Source organism: Furipterus horrens, unplaced genomic scaffold, assembly GCF_987537825.1.
Source record: "Furipterus horrens unplaced genomic scaffold, mFurHor1.1.pri manual_scaffold_9, whole genome shotgun sequence".
Lineage (NCBI taxonomy): Eukaryota > Metazoa > Chordata > Mammalia > Chiroptera > Furipteridae > Furipterus > Furipterus horrens.
The window spans coordinates 32,117,113-32,134,635 of record NW_028327179.1 but is presented as its reverse complement, the minus strand read 5'-3'; the positions used below and the strand labels follow the sequence as shown (position 1 = coordinate 32,134,635).

At 38.0% G+C, this 17,523-nt stretch overlaps 2 protein-coding genes across 2 annotated transcripts in view; both read right to left on the bottom strand.

The window, feature by feature from the left end:
* The window catches only part of SAMD9 (sterile alpha motif domain containing 9), a 30,570-nt gene extending 26,018 nt beyond the window's left edge, over positions 1–4,552 (bottom strand). The window contains exon 1 of the mRNA XM_090287225.1: positions 4,387–4,552. The gene's annotated coding sequence lies outside the window, so the exon portion shown is untranslated. The remainder of the gene's footprint in view (positions 1–4,386) is intronic.
* Positions 4,553–12,034: 7,482 nt separating this feature from the next.
* SAMD9L (sterile alpha motif domain containing 9 like) lies at positions 12,035–17,083 on the bottom strand. Its single transcript, XM_090287852.1, has one exon. It carries the CDS (start codon positions 17,068–17,070, stop codon positions 12,310–12,312), a length of 4,761 nt encoding a protein of 1,586 aa, XP_090143978.1. The 5' UTR covers positions 17,071–17,083; the 3' UTR covers positions 12,035–12,309.
* Positions 17,084–17,523: the final 440 nt, after the last annotated feature.

Genomic DNA, 17,523 nt, shown 5'->3' with positions numbered 1-17,523 from the left:
AAAATCGCAGGGTACAAAATAAATATACAGAAATCTAAGGCATTTCTGTACACCAACAATAAAATAGCAGAGACAGAGACAAAAAAGAAAATACCATTTACTATAGCAACAAGAAAAATAAAGTACCTAGGAGTAAACTTAACCAAAGAGATAAAAGACCTGTACTCTGAAAATTACATAACATTGAAGAAAGAAATTAAGGAAGAAACAAATAAATGGAAGCAAATACCATGTTCTTGGATGGGAAGAATCAACATCATCAAAATGGCCATACTACCCAAAGCAATTTACAAATTCAATGCAATCCCTATTAAAATAGCAATGACATATTTCACAGACCTAGAACAAATACTCCATAAATTCATATGGAACCAAAAAAGACCCCGAATAGCAAAAGCAATCTTGAAACAGAAGAACACAGCAGGAGGAATCACAACACCAGATATCAAACAATACTACAAAGCCACTGTAATCAAAACAGTATGGTACTGGCATAAGAACAGACATATAGATCAGTGGAACAGAATAGGGAGTCCAGAAATAAACCCAGGCCTCTATGGTCAACTAATCTTTGATAAAGGAGGAAGGAACATAAAATGGAGTGAGAAGAGCCTCTTTAACAAATGGTGCTGGGAGAACTGGATAGGGACCTGCAAGAAAATGAAACTAGACCACCAACTTACAACACACACAAGAATAAACTCAAGATGGATCAAAGACTTAAATGTAAGCCGTGACACCATAAAAGTCCTAGAGGAAAACATAGGCAAGAAAATATCAGATATCTCACGTAACAATCTCTTCACGGATACATCTCCTAAAGCAAGAGAAATAAAGGAAAAAATAAATAAATGGGATTACATCAAACTGAAGAGTTTCTGCTCAGCAAAAGAAAACATCAGCAAGATGAAAAGGAAACCAACCATATGGGAAAACATATTTGCCAATGACATCACAGACAGGGGGCTGATTTCCAAAATATATAAAGAGCTGATACGTCTCAACATCAAGAAAACAAACAACCCAATTAAAAAATGGGTAAAGGACCTGAACAAACACTTCTCCAAAGAGGACATACAGAAGGTCCATAGACACATGAAAAAATGCTCAACATCATTAGCCATCAGGGAGATGCAAATAAAAACCACAATGAGATACCATTTTACACCAGTCAGAATGGCCATCATCAACAAATCAACAAGCAACAAGTGCTGGCGAGGATGTGGAGAAATGGGAACCCTACTGCACTGTTGGTGGGAATGCAGACTGGTGCAGCCACTATGGAGAACAGTATGGAATTACCTCAAAAGATTAAAAATGGAACTGCCTTTTGAACCAGCGATCCCACTACTAGGATTATACCCGAAGAATCTTGAAACACCAATTCAAAAGAACTTATGCACCCCTGTGTTCATTGCAGCACTGTTTACAATAGCTAAGTGCTGGAAACAACCTAAGTGCCCATCTGTAGATGAGTGGATCAAAAAACTGTGGTACATTTACACAATGGAATACTATGTAGCAGAAAGAAAGAAGGAACTCCTGCCATTTGCAACAACATGGATGGAACTAGAGAGAATTATGCTTAGTGAAATAAGCCAGGCGAAGAAAGAAAAATACAATATGATATCACCTAATACAGGAAACTAAAGAACAACACAAACAAAGGAACTAAATAGAACAAAGAGCAGAATAGCAGTCAATAGGGGGGAGGGGAGAGGGAGAGAAGGGGGATAAGTAAGGGAAGGGTTTAATTAAAGAGCCTGTATAAAAGACTCATGGACGTGGACAACGGGGAGGGATATGATTGCGGGAGAGGGGGTGGGTTGAGTGGGGGAGAGAAATTAGGGGAAAAGGGGACAACTGTAATTGAAAAACCAAAAGAAAAAAAAAAAAGAAAAAAAAAACATTGTTGAAGATGCCATTCTGGGGGAATATACACTAGAACAGTGATTTTCAACTGGTGTGCTGCAATAATTTTTAAGACATGCAATACCTGACTATTTAGTCAGGGGCACTGACCTCTTTTCCCCTAAATTGTCAAATAAAAAAATGACAAGAGCTAATACAACAATAGCCATCTTGTGTAAATGAATCAAAATTATACCTGTTTTTTGTCACATCAACAAAATATATATTTTGTGTGTGTGCTTCAGAATTTTAGTAATTAGTTTATGTGTGCCATGAAATGAAGAAGGCTGAAAATTGCTGCACCAGAGGAAAATTGCTAACATCTATGTTTTCCACATTTATGCTACTGTTTTGCAGTATTTCACATATTATTGATTCCTTTATATCCTCCCTGTTCCAAAATGGTGTTTAGATAATTTAGAAAGTTATACAAGATCACACATATGTGAAAACCCTTAAGTAAAAAAAAAGGGGGGGGGGGAAGGCTAATCAGAGAAGATAGGAGGCAGAAAAAAATTAAGCCATGGAGTAAAGTTAGTGCCTAAAATAACTTTTCAGTTCTATATACTTTACTAGGACTAGTCTGAAATTTTGATTCTGAGCTTCTCAGCAACCAATATAAGAAAGGAAACCATTTTTTACATGACCAAACCCACATGCATTTGTTAGATCTAGGGTTAACTGTAGCATTTGCCAGCTTCTGTAAAGAGATTTGAATTTCAGGCCTTTATTTAGAACTGTAATTCCACATCTCCTTGTTTCTTACTCTGGAGGAACTCAAACATAAAATACTAGCATTTTATAGCCCATGTCCAGTTTGCCCCGAGAATACTTGCCAAACTCATGGGGCCAGGGGTGGGAAGGGGGTGGCGTGGAGGGCGTAGCGCTTGCAGCTGCAGCGTTTATCCTGAGATAACTCACACATCACAGTCCTAACTTTCCCCCCAACGTTTGCCACGAAATATTTTACTTTTATTATTATTTTCAAATTGCTCTAGTATATCAATAGTTGGAAACAAATAACATCATTCTATGTATACCATTCTGCTTTTAGTAGTGACAGTGAGTGCAATTTTTTTTTTCTAAGTGGGAAATGGGTTAAAGACTTAATTATTTATTTTTACAGAGAGGGGAAGGGAGGGAGAAAGAGAGGGAGACTTCTGTTGCCCATCCTATATGCTCCGACCAGGGGCTGAACCCACAACCAAGGCATGTGCCCTCACTGCAAATTGAACCAGAGACCTTTGGCTTGCCACCTAACCAACTGAGCCACACTGATCAGGGAACAAATCTAAGATATTTAACAGGAACATATAGCTGCCATAATTTAGAAGATTTCTGTAGCAGTTAGTCTGTTTCTCTTTGTCTCTCTGTCTCTAGTCTGTCTCTCACTATCTGTTGACACTAATCTGAGAATCTATTGGGGAGTTTTATTTTCTCGCAGCTGCCTACTTCTTAGAGAGATGGTGGGAGGTATCTTTGATTAATGTGAAGTACATATTTATTTTTATTTTTTTAAAAGATTGCACTTATTTGTTTTTAGACAAAGGAGAAGGGAGGGAGAAAGAGAAGGACAGACACATGGGTGTGAGAGAAACATTGGTCCATGACCTCTCACATGCCCCCAACTAAGGAGCAAAGTACACCTTTAAATTTCCATTATGTGTTCTTTCTTAAGATGCTAATACCTTGGAGGATTTCATTAGCAAAAGTGCCTTTCATTTACAATTGCATCTTTTGTGGAATATTATGACTCATTTTTCAACTAATATAAAGCTGACTCCTGTTACAGCAATGAAGTGTAAAATGTTAGGTTTAGGTATTAGTTTTGGTTTGGGGGCTATATTTCAATTTTCAAATTGTAGATTCCTTCCTATTCAATAAAATGCTGCTATAGATAGTCGTCAGCAGCCGTCCGTCTCGAGAGACGATGGTGTAGCTTCTTAAGAGTCTATTTGCACCGCCGAGAATGGCTGTGCAGTCCGACTCGGGAGTGACACGGTATCTGTCTCCTCCCGTGTTGAATCGACATGTTGCGATGTCGCTGGAGTGTCCTCTCCAGTGAAGCTGAAGCTACAGAGCCTGGGCAGGGTGATATGGAGGGTCTGCTGTTGCCCATGCAGCAGACCCCCCCTCTCTTCGCAGCTGAAGGATCCAAGGGAAAGACGGAGTCAATACAGCTTGGCTTCAGGTGCGCCGCAGGAGTTGCCGGTGTTGACTACAACGTCAAACCGCCTTAGGGACTCCGGCTCCAGATTTTCTGTGGGGGTTTACTCCCTTAGCCTTTCCCCTGAAGAGGTATGCCGCAAGGCAGCGGAGGTTTTTTGGAATCAGAGTTTTCCTTCTCTGATGTGCCCTGACTGGAAGATCGAACCAGCGACACTTAGCTCGCAGGCCGACGCTCAATCCACTGAGCCAAACCAGCCAGGGACTATAGATAGTAATAATAGTATTAATAATAGATATTGTACTTACCCAGATTGTCTTGCAAATTTCTTCCACATAAACGAGGCAAAAACCTTGTATTTCAGTGCAGGAAACACCTAATGCTTGTGTTTTCCTCCTCCTACGATGTCAAAGAAAGACACTTTCTTCCTTCCCGTTTTTAAGAAAGTTTCTTTATACTCTGCTTTTATCTCGATCCTAGCTCTAACTGGCTCAGAAACAACAGGATGTGTGTCTCAGAAATGGGTGTGTCAAAACTGGCAGGTAGGGACAAGGAAGTCTGTGGTCTGCTTTTAGTTTCGTTTTCCTGGATCTGAGTTTATAGTAGTGACTTCCCTCTCTAAAATGCACTTTTTTTTTTTTTTTTTTTTTTTTTTTTGGTAAGCCATTACTCTGCCACCTTCTGGTCTATTTGGTTAAAATCCAGAGGTTTCAAATCTGTTCTTTGCTTGAGGGTTTTGAGGACTGTTGAGAGCCCTATTGTTGTGGCTACAGACAAACTCGGGGGCAGTCTGAGTGGATCCTCTGGGAATACCTGTTTTCATTGTTGTTGGGAGTCTTGCGGAGCTCTGGGTAGGAAACAGCTTATGTGGGTCTTCCACTGACCTTCCAGGGTGGGCTAACTTATATCCTTAAGTTTTCCTAAAGTATAAAGGAATGGCTTTCAGAGACTCTTAGGAGCTCTCTATAAATGCTAAAGGCCTATGAATTAGTTCTGCAGGGCAGACCAGGGTTAGGGCCCCCTAGCCGCTTTGCAGGAGTTTATCTTTTTAAGGTCAGTCTCAGAGCAAGGTGGAGAACTAAGCCACAAAAAAGAGTTAGCATTTAAAAACTTAACAGTAGGTGCTAATACTTACTGTGCATGCTCAATTAGCTTTTGGTTTCCACGTTTCACTGTTGACTCACAGTGGTTTTTATATAGGTTTAAAACATTTACTGGGCACTTACTGTGTACCATGCACTGTTAATTTATTCTTTGAAAAAATCCTCTCAGGTAGATGCTATTTTTATCTACATTCTACAGCTGATGAAACTGAGGCACAGAAATGTTAAATAATATAATCATATATAAATGTTTATATATGTATCTATAAACATGTATATAGATATATATGTGCACACAGACATGTGTCTATATTCGTTTATATCCTGCTGGTTCCTTCTCTGGAGAACCCTGACTAATATGGTTTGACAAACAGGAATAACCCACACCCTAATCTAAATATAGAACATTTCTGATATGGCACATCCCTCTCCTGTCACTCCTAATGTCCTCCAGAGGAAACCACTCTTCTGATGTTTTTTTCACCATAGATTAGTTTCACATATTCCAGGTGTTCATATACATGGAATCATATGGTACATAGTCTTCTGTGACTGGCTTCTTTTATTTAACATACTGTAATTGAGATTGGTCTTAGTGTTACATGTATCAGTGGTTTGTTCTTTGTTATTGTGGAATAGTGTTCTGTTTTGTCCACATAACACTATTTTTCCATGTTCTTTAAAGAGACATCTGAGTTCTTACAATTTTTGGAACTCATTCATAAAGCTGCTACCACTATTTTTGTACAAGTTTTTTTGTGGATATATGTCTTTATCTCTCTTTGGTAAACACATTGGCATGTAATTGCTTGATCAAATAGGTTTGTGTTTAACTTCATAAAAAACTGTCAAGGCCTTTGTTGAAATTTGTACCAGAAGCAATACTCTTTAAGTTTTGGTGAGTCTCTGTGTCAGGCCACTATATCAGTCAAAATGAAATACGGAACTGGTGTCATCTCACATAGCTAGTTTAAGAATAAAGAAATAATGATATTCCACACATCAGTATTGAGTCTGAGGCTACCAGGCATAACAATTTTTTACTATCCCTCCCCCATCCGTGAGTAACAGGTGGTTTAGTATAATTGGTACCCATAATACTTGGCCTGATGTTAGGATGTCTAGTGTGTTCTCACCATCTGAGGAGTGGTCAGATGTGGCACCCATTGGCAAACATTTATATTTTTACAGTATCTATAGTGAACATCATTTCAGAACTCCCAAGATGAGTCAGCAAAATGAACCTGCTTTATATATATGGAGTGGGCAGTTAGAAAGTTAATACAATTGGTTGAAAGAATAAGGTGAAGCGACATTATGAGGATAACATATGGATATTGTATTCTACCAGGCAGCTCTTGTTCCTTTGTACATAATTGAGACACCTTTTAAGTAATAACAGACCTCATGGATATTTCCTGTTAAATATCTAGCTCTTATTAATTTTTATTTCTGTATGGACCCATAAATTGTATGCCATTTTTCTAAGACTATAAGAACAAGTTGAATCTCCTGTGGCTATTTATACTCAATACACATCTTCAGTTTTTTGAATGCATGATACTATTTGAAGAGCTGACTGCCTTCAGAAACTGGCTTGTGTCCTATGAGCATCAGATACAACATTGTCAACTGTCTACCCTGGAAGGCCCAACTTGCCCACAGGGACTGAGCCTGTTTGGACAACAGAGTTTCTAGTCCAGATGATATTTAAAAAAAAATTGGTTATATTCACAGCATGTGGGTGTGCTTTATTTACCCAAGGGTTATTCAGCTTTAAGCTGACCATTGACCTTTGACCTCTCTTTAAAATTTTCTTCCTTATTGTTACATTTTTCTTAATTAAGGGTGTGTTTGGTAACTGCATTTTATATTTCTTCTCAGAGAAATACCAAGCTTAAAATAAGCTTAATTTTCTCTAAGTCAGTCTCTTTATTTATCTAGTTATATATATTGAGGAAATATTGAAAGCATTGTTAATATGGGAAAGTAGAATGATTGTTTCCCAAGGGATTTGGTGATATGAAGGGTCTGTACTTATCCACTTCTGATGAGATATTACATGGTGGCTTCATAATGCTCACTAGAAGCCAACCTATTTAACCTTCTGCGTGCCATGCGTAATTCGAAATTTGGATCAACGTGAGAAAAAATTATATCAATATATAACCTGAGGGACAAAAAAAGGGGACAAAACATAATCTATGAATTATTCCATTGTTATTTACATTTATAGCCATTGAAAAAAGAGTCAATGGGAGCGACGCTGGCACTTTTGGGAAAATTTGTCAGCGTCGCTCACAGTGACATTGGCACTCAAAGGGTTAAAGATATTGTGCCTCTTAAATCATGTATATTTGATACTCAGGGATAATATTTTCTCTCTCAAATAACAATGAAAAAATAAAATATTTCAAATTATTTGAAGAAACGTTCCGGGGTATAATTTTTTTCTGGGTTTATACTTAATTTGGGCATGAGTATGAACTAGAGAAGCTATGGGTTTGTTTTGTTTTGTTTTCATCTAACTGTTCAGTACCCTATTTCAAGTGTGGTAATTAGTTTTTTAACTATTGAAGAAATAATGTTTTTATTTTAAATCATGTAAAAAAACATGACATAATGCAACGTACCTACATGTGAAGATGAATACTGGAAAGGAGGTAAGCAATGGAGTGTGAGAAAACTAAGGCTGTGTGGTTAGAAGAAGGGGCTTGGATTTGAGTATCAGTGAGTAACCTCCTTTAATGAAAGACTGAAATGGAGCAACACAGATAGCTCATGTTCACATTTCAGAAGGCCCAAGCAAAGTTGGTAAAAAATACCCTTCTTAAATAAGTAAAACAATATTTATTTAGTGCTTTATGAAAGCAAATTGCCTTTAATCTTTGGATACACAAAATGTCATCTATCCATACAGTGAAATTTTATTTGACAGTAAAAATGAATGAAGTACTGATACTCATACATCATACTACATGGATGGATCTTGAAAACACATTCACGAAAGACCACATATTGTATGACTCCAATTATATGAAATGTCCAGAATAGGCAAATCCATAGAGACAGAGAGTGCTCGCCAGGGGCTAGGGGAACAGGTGACTGGTGATTGAAGGCTAATGGGTGCAAGGTTTCTTTTGCAGGTGATGAGAGTGTTCTAAAACTGATTGTGCTGATGGTGCTAATGATATACTAACCAACATTGAATCGTATACTTCATTTATTTTTTTTTTTAATTTAATTTTTTTTATTTTTGGTTTTTCAATTACAGTTGTCCCCTTTTCCCCCAATTTCTCTCCCCCACCCAACCCACCCCCTCTCCCGCAATCATATCCCTCCCCGTTGTCCGTATCCATGAGTCATTTATACACATTCCTTGACTAAACCCTTTCCTTACTTATCCCCCTTCTCTCCCTCTCCCCTCCCCCCTATTGACTGCTATTCTGCTCTTTGTTCTATTTAGTTCCTTTGTTTGTGTTGTTCTTTAGTTTCCTGTATTAGGTGATATCATATGGTATTTTGCTTTCTTTGCCTGGCTTATTTCACTAAGCATAATTCTCTCTAGTTCCATCCATGTTGTTGCAAATGGCAGGAGTTCCTTCTTTCTTTCTGCTACATAGTATTCCATTGTGTAAATGTACCACAGTTTTTTGATCCACTCATCTACAGATGGGCACTTAGGTTGTTTCCAGCACTTGGCTATTGTAAACAGTGCTGCAATGAACATAGGAGTGCATAAGTTCTTTTGAACTGGTGTTTCAAGATTCTTCGGGTATAATCCTAGTAGTGGGATCGCTGGTTCAAAAGGCAGTTCCATTTTTAATCTTTTGAGGTAATTCCATACTGTTTTCCATAGTGGCTGCACCAGTCTGCATTCCCACCAACAGTGCAGTAGGGTTCCCATTTCTCCACATCCTCGCCAGCACTTGTTGTTTGTTGATTTGTTGATGATGACCATTCTGACTCGTGTAAAATGGTATCTCATTGTGGTTTTTATTTGCAACTCCCTGATGGCTAATGATGTTGAGCATTTTTTCTTGAATCGTATACTTTAAATGGGAGAATTTTATGATATGTGAATTACTCCAGTCCAAATGTTTAAATTTGCCTCTTAATAAGAGCCTCCTGAGTGGCAGACATGTAACTTATGCTATCCAGTTTGATCCTCTTCAGATGCTTGCAAACCAAGTTTATTTTGCTCATCCTACAAATGAGAAAACCAGGATTCTGACCTACTTGTGTGTACTAACTAAATGAATCACTATCATGATTAGGCTTGCATTGTACCTATTTTCTGTGTATGAACTTTTCCCACTGGCTCTGTAGGTTCACCCTGTTTCCACATTATAGGACCTACTGGGTTAAGCATTTGTTGTGCTGTTATCAGCTGTGAGTTAATTTACCTGTGTGGGTAGAGCTGGTAATCTGTGGAGTATCCGGAGCCTTGAACAGGCTACAGATAACCCAAGGTCACAGAGTCCTCCTGAGTTGGGAGTTGAGGAAAGGCATGGTAGATTTAACACATAGAATCACAAACAAATACTCAGTCCTGCAATTTCTTTTTTAACTTTGTTTTTCCCAATGCCAATTCAGAAAAAAAAAGGGGGAGGAGGGAATTTGAAGAAAAGAGTCAGTTAAAAATTGTTTTAATTTTTAATGGACGTTCCTGAGCAGAAATTGTACACCAATATTTTTGAAATATAGATGGTGAAAATGGGATAAACTGGAATTTAAGGCTAGGTTTTTGTGTAGGTAGAACACGAATTCACCTTTGAAGAAAGACTATGTGTTACAGGGAGACCTGAGTCAGGTGGCTCTCCCTCCTCAGTTATTGTCTCAGCTCATAGGAGATGAATTCAGGTGAGAGACCACATGTATAGTGGAAATGAGATAGCAAGTTTGTTTATGAAATACACTTGAGCACAAAGCTGTAAGCAGGCACCCAAATATTGGGATTTTAGGGGTTTTATGCTGATAGCCAGCTTTCAGGTTATCTCTTCTTCTCCCTGCTCCAGACTTTGGGATTAATATACAGTTTCAAAGGCTTTCTTTCCCAGATAGTGGAAACCATACATACAGAATTTCAAGGGCTTCCCTCCTCCTGCTGTCATGGTTCTTCTTGTAATTTTCAGAACATCTGGCAATCTTATCTGACCAGGCTCAGGACTGCTGACTTAATGAGTGAGACATGTCTCACTGCCTCTCTGCCTTGGTTTGCTATCTGTCCTGCCTAACATTGACATTTTTTTTAAAAAAAGAACTTTAATGGGCTCTTTGATTCTAGAATAGTAAAGCACAGAGTAGCTTCTGAAATGGGGAGTTAAACTTCTCTGCATAATTATGTAAAATCTTGTCCTCATTGTGGGTGGGGTGACATCTCTGCATTTTATATTTCTTTTCAGAAGAAACAAAATTCTGGGGCCCTTAGAGGGTTTGTAGCCGAATCTCTGAGTCAAGGATTCCTGTTTAGGGGTTTTCTCATCTAGGAGAGTCAAGCCAGGGCCACCCTACATCACGGCTATTGAGAGGAGGGCTGAGGACAGGGAGGCCCTTTGTATAGGAGCTGGGCCTATAAACCCTGAGGGTAGGCACAGAAAACAGGAACATGTAACAGTTTTTCTTTCTTCTATTATAACTTTTTTTCCTCTTACGTCAAGCTTTTAGTTTAGTGTTGCTAAATGATGTGGCCCCATCTTAGCTGAGTTAAGAAGGAGTAAGAGCCTGGCCTATGAGGAGTTTAAGGAGTGTAGCCACTTGGGAGTCTGCTACCAAATGGACAGGTGACTGCAGAAGAGTGAAGCAGCAATTTGAAGCAGGATTAGCAGCCAATGTCGCTTCTAGCAACAGGGATGTGTTTGTGGGCCATGTGAGTATTGCCCAGAGATTCATAGAAACTGGTGAAAGAAACCCTGCTAGGAAATAGACATCTTAATGACAAGAGGAATTGGGTTTGAAGCCTAGGATTTCTAAGGTACATTATAAGGATATGTAAAGTAATGGATAAATCAATAAATATTTGTTAAGAATTTAATCTATGTTAGTATGTTTTGCTTCATAGGCAATATATGTCTTCTAAAATGCAAGCCCTATAATGTATTCGAGGCTGTTCTGGCAGGTGTAAGTCTAAGAACAAGCTTCTGGGATGGCATTCCTGGTGCTGGAATGTTGAGAGCACATATTGCCACGAGGAAGTCATCTAATCAGACAGGGGTTACAGTGGTCACTGAAGTCTTCCTGATGGTTGGTTATTCAAACTGAATTGTGATGGAGAAATCAAAATGGCCATACACTGAAAATGTTGGATGAAAATACGAGACTATTTGACAGAGAGAACAGCATTCACACAGTACAAATTGAGAAGCAAGGAGAGTAAAGAGGGTATTAAATGAAAAAGGAAGCCAGAGATAGGATCCAAAGAACAGGTGGAGATAAGACTGTGTTGAAAGGTGGCAAGAATGGACAAAGCAACAGTTTCATTTGTAAATGGGAGCGAGAAGATGGATGGAGCTTAAGCGTGTGGCTACTTGGTCCTCTTCTCTCTTCCCCCTCCCAAAGCAAGGAATTGAGAGAAGGGCGATGGGTACAAGGAGTTGTGTGTGAGTATGTGTGTGTGGAGGGGTAGATGGAGGATGGGAAGAAAATATATATCTTCCACATAATACATTTTTATTGATACCAGGGTGAGGTAAGTGGCAGTCTGGTGGGATCTCTGTGTTGGAATTCAGTAAGCTAGAGAGGGTCTTTCTCTTGCATATTCATCTTATTTATATCTGTGCTTTCACAGTGAAGAAATAATTCAGAAAATTCATGAGTAATTGAATTAAAACAGATTTTATTGGACTATAACCAATAATGATGTGACCTGTGGATATCAATTGAAACCTCTTAATTAAATATGTTAGTCTGAAAGTGCATATTTAAAACACTGAAAGTTGACTCTACTGTATACCAAGCTCTGTGTATAGACATGTTTCATGCCCCACCAAAGCTTATAATTTATTTGGTGAGACAAAAGCAAAATCTGTGATAGAGGTAAGCCAATAATGCCATCAAAATGCTCTGGGAATAGAGGGAAGAGAGGTCAGACAGAAATATGAATAAAAACATTTGAGCTAACATATCTTCTTACATAACTTCTATATCATATGCTAGAGGGCCTTCAATGGAAAAGCCTAGGTAGAATGACACTCTTTCGATATGGCCACCACTTCTGAGTGGACCTGAATAAACGGATGTTACTGGTATTTTTATTTTTTTCTCTCTTCCATATTCAATAGAGATTTTCTTGCCCTCAGCTAGACCAGTGAGACGACGCAGGAGGTCTTGGACTTCCTTTTTTTTCCATACATCTCCACTTTGCCAGAAGGAATTTATATTTTGTATTTTACTGAAGTGCTGCTCTATCTCAGTCTTGTGCACAAGACTGTTGAGACCCTTCCTCTTCCCCAGGTAGAAAAGTGTGCTTGCCTGCTTGGACCTGCACATTCTCCTGTACTGTCTATTAAAGGATCTATTTAAGGATGAGACATACTTTTCCATTAATTCAGCATCTTCGTCTAGCTCTTCATTTTCTGGCCAGAACAGGAGGCAGGCCAAGAAATAAGGGTCTGGATACAGATGACTTAGTCCTACAAATTGTAACACTTCTCGGAGCTGCTTTTTAAGTATGCCAAGTGGGCAAATGGACTTGGAGTTGGGTTTTAAGCAATTGAGAATAATGTTGGCCAAAATGAAATTTTGTTTCTCCTTTGCTAGCCGTTTATGTGGATTTTGCTGCAAGAGGAAAGTGAATGTGTTTACTATGTTTTCCATAATGCTTGCAGCATCTTTGTGATTTGGGTTAAGATATTCTAGAAGTCCAGAAAACTTATCTGCTCTCCAAGCTTCTAGACTTTTCCAGCAATTCTCTTCTTCGAGTAACTGACTCTCTTTGCTTTGTAATGGACCCAAATCTAAAGAGCAGAAAAGTTCCTTGTATTTACTGAAACAACGACTGATTTTCTTGCTTAATAAGATTTCCACTGTTTCTTTTTGCATATTCCTTGTTTTCAAAAGAACCAAATAATCAATAAAAAAGTCAAAGCACTTTTTCATATCTGGCTGTAAATTTTGTAAGTAGGATGTGAACTGGCTAAGGGTCAAATAATATTCATTTTTTGGATTTGTAGGAATATTCCCCTTTCCTGATAAAAATTCTGCCATAGTTTTTTTAGATGATTCTTTTTCTTTGTGGAAACAGGGAGTGAGCTGAAGAATCTGAATAGTGTAAAGACCAACTTCTACTTCACCCAAGAAACCAGCTGTATTATACATGTCATATTTTCTTTGGGATTTCTGTGGTAACCAGGTCTCTGTTTCGTAGTCTTTCCGATCAGTTTGCTCTTGGGATTTTTTGAAAGCTTTTGATGCATTTTCAGCGACTTCCAGGAAATGTGTTAGATCATTAACAGTGATATCCCTTTGGTTTTTGTTTTCATCCAACCACCATTTGATTTTACTTTTGTAGACCTGACCAAGTGTATCTGAGATATAGGAATTTTTAGGCGCTCTCTTCTTGGCCTCATTTGCCCAATACAGAGCAGTGTCAAAGTCTTTCTCTTTAATGTAAAAATGTCTTGCTAAGGCCTGACAAATAAATGCATTTTGTGGGAACCGAACACTTCCTTGTTTCAAGACCCTTTCAACTTCATCATTCTCTAAAGCTTCAATTAATGGAGAAAACAAAGTGTCCGTTTCATCTCCATACTCTTTGCGCTGTCTTGTAAGCAGAAGAGTTTGCATGTAATGTTGAAATTTGTCTTTTCCTATTCCAGAATCATAGAATAAATTCTCTCTTAATAGCATCAATGCAATCTGACACTTATCCAAACAGTACCTTCTTTCCAGTTCTTTTAGACAGCAACTGGCAATCAGGGGGTGAATGATGCGCACGCCTGCATATCCCCCATATTCTGCAACTTCCGTGTTTATTAGAAGCGTCGAGTAAGTTCCCATCTTGTCTTCTAGGCTTTCAGGTTTCCAGGGTGTACGAGTGCATGTGATTCCCAGAAATGTTTCACATTGTGACACTGAAATTGTAAAATCAGTAACATAAGAGTTGAGTAGAGCCAGGAAAGAAATGAGCTGTGCTTCCTTGCTGTCGATATTCTGTCCTTTTAGGATATTATTGACTACATTTTCTATATATGATATATCAAAATTTTCTTTCATGATCATGAAGGAATAAAAATTTTCACAGTTCTTATGTTGCTTTTCAATTTCCTCCAGTTTGGCCTCAAAAGCTCTTTGTTCCTTGGGAGAAAGTTGGTGTTTTAGTGCAATACTGTCCGCTAATTTTGCACTTTCATCCGGATTCTGGGATCTCATGCAGTTTAAGATAATTACCAATGTTTTTTCATATCTCAAACCATTTGCTACTAAAATGGAATGGATGATGTCCTGTAGATTGTAGATGTTTTCCTGTTCTTCAAAGTCATCCACCAGGAGAAGTACAGGAATGTAATCCTGATGGCTGGTTGCCTTATAGGTAATCAACTTGAACACTTGTTCTCCAGTTTCTGCAAAATCAGTTCCTTTGTTTTTTAACACAGCACACCTGAAGTTTTTCTTTAGGTCCCAGAGAACATTCATAGCCAATGTAGTGCCCCCACAGCCTGGGTGATGATACAGATTGATAATTTTTACAAATATTGGTTTAGGAGACTCTGCCAAAAGCTGTATGAGATCTTTAAGGTTTTCATAATTGTCTCTTTTCACAAAGGCTGAGGAATAGTTTTCAGAAGAAAAATAGAAGTTCCACCAGGATACTTTGCCACCTCGATAAAAGTGCTCTTCTTTTGTTTTCTTAAATTCTTGGAATTTAGATTTATTTTTCTCGATATCTGTGTCTTTACATTCATTTTCACAGAGAATTTCCAGTGCAGTCAAGATATCTTCTTCTTTTTTCTCTAAGATAACAGAAGATGATCCACAGGAGGGCAGAAATCTTTCTGATGACTGAGTGACTGGTTTCAGTTTACGGATAGTACTGTTTATCAATTCTAAATTTAAAGTGGAAATACTGTGGTCTGTTAATTCATCTGCAATTGTTAATCTGGCTTGTAGTAGATCTTTCCATTGTTGATAAATCTGTGAGTTTACACAGATACATAATATACTTTCCATTCCTTTGAGAGCTTGGTAGAAAGCACAGAAGGTTTCAATGAATGGGTCTCCTGGGCTTTGTACTGGAGAGAGTAACAGAAACACTACCAAAAACTTCCCTTTTGTCATTAGATTTTCATTTGTGAGAAATAAAATCAGTTGCCTGACTTCAGAAGCTCTTTCTCTCTGCCATAAATGTGGTTCTTGAGGCTTATACCTCTCATCTTTCAGGTCTGACCTGCCATTGCAGAAGATCCAGCTAGGCTGATCGTAAAGATTCAGACGAGAAATTTTCTCCTGTATAGTAGTTGTCTTCTCCTCATATTGACTTGGGAAGTGAAGATTTGCTACCCGGCTTTTTTGGTAAGCTTTGGCCACCCCCTTGCACTGAGATTCAGGATCAAAGTCCAACACAGCAAACCACTTAATTTCCTTTAGGAAATCTAAGTTCTTTGTTTGGTTCGTATGGCATTTATTTGTTACAAGAATATACCAATTGTAGTATGAATTATCCAGTGACTCTCGGTTTCCTATGAGAAGTTTAACCAGCTTTTGTCCTTCACTCTCCTTCCTATTTGCCTTTGCCTCATATTTTTCTTCAGCCTCCTTTCTAGATACTGCTAGTGACTTTAACTTTTTAAAAAATGCTTTGAATTCCACATCCCTTTGCTTGCCATTGGTCCAGATATCCTTAGAGCTAGCCCCTTCTCTCACAAACAATGAAAGATCTTCACTTTGTTTCCATATTTGATCTTCATAGCTTTGCATCTTAATATAGAAACACTTTTCTTTACATACAGAGTGTTTTGGAATAATATCTACTTCAATGACAAATCTGTCAGATGGTGTATTGTTCTGCAGTAGGACTTCCACAAACCTTGGCTCCCGAATGCACTTCTTGGCTTCACTGATCTCACTATCTTCAAAATACTTTTTGATCATTAGATTAAAGTGGTCAATGAAGGCATCTTTACTGGTAACTTTCAAGCCAACAATTTCTCCATGGGCTCCATGGGGTTTGTCCTTGACCCCAAAATGGATCGTACCATTAGTGCGTGAATTCATACACGCTGATGCAAATCGGAAGACTTCATTGCTAAATTTCATCTTAATGTCCTTTTCTGTGGCTGTTTCTGTGTTTGTGAGGGCTTTGTACTCATGTATGGGGTCTATGAGATTTCCTGGTCCTGTTTCAGGTGGCAGAAGATAATGTTCTATGTAACGATGGCTACTATGGGGCTGATCAAAAGGATGAGGCATACAAGTCAACTGTTCAGTTTTTGGCTTATTTTTTTTGTCTTTGGTGGTTGCTACTTCATTTAATACATTTTCTTTCATAAGAACTGATTCTTGTTCTTTGGTATCTCTGGTCTTGCTGAGGTTATGATCAATATTGGATGATGTTGATTTTTCCTCTTTTTTTGTCTGTTGTGGCTTTTTATGGTGTTCTTTTTTGGAGGGTTTTGTATGATCTGATTGTCCAGAATCCTGATTGTGATTTTCAGTGAAACTATTATTCAATTTGTTATATGCTCGTTTTATCAGAAGTGCTGGACCCCGTGGTAGCCCCATGTCCCTTAGGTCCTTTTCAGTTAATTCCTGCAGGACTAATCCTGTCACTTCTTCATTGAACAGAATCTGTCCATATTTTTCATCAATATTAAGGTCTTTGGTTACCCATTGTTTCACATGCTCTTTGTTCCAGTCTTTGGTCATTTCAGGTAGATTTACTTGTTCACTCATATCACAGCTACAAACTTCTTCCTTGGAAAAAGTAATACAATAAGTATTTTAGTACGATACTTTATCATTGAAGTCAATTATATATATAAAATTTCATATAAACAACTTATAAAATATTGTTCAAGGTTGATTCTTAAAACTGCTTGGTACTTATTTTAACTGTTTTATAGTTCCAATTAGTGCTCTTGTTTCCTAGATGATTATAATTATGGTTATAAAATAAGCAGTAGCTGCTTACTAGGGTGACACACCCCTTTATCCTTATAATAATTTTTCCTTTTAAGCTTAACATGGTGAAAGGTTTTTTTGTTGTTTTTTTTTGTTTTTGTAACTCAAAACCAGAATCTTAAGTAATAGAGAAATTGGTTCCCAAAGCTGAATGTTGCAAATAAACTTAAAAATATGAAATTGGGTAAGTGGAGTTGGAGAATAGTAAACTTCATTCACAGCTAG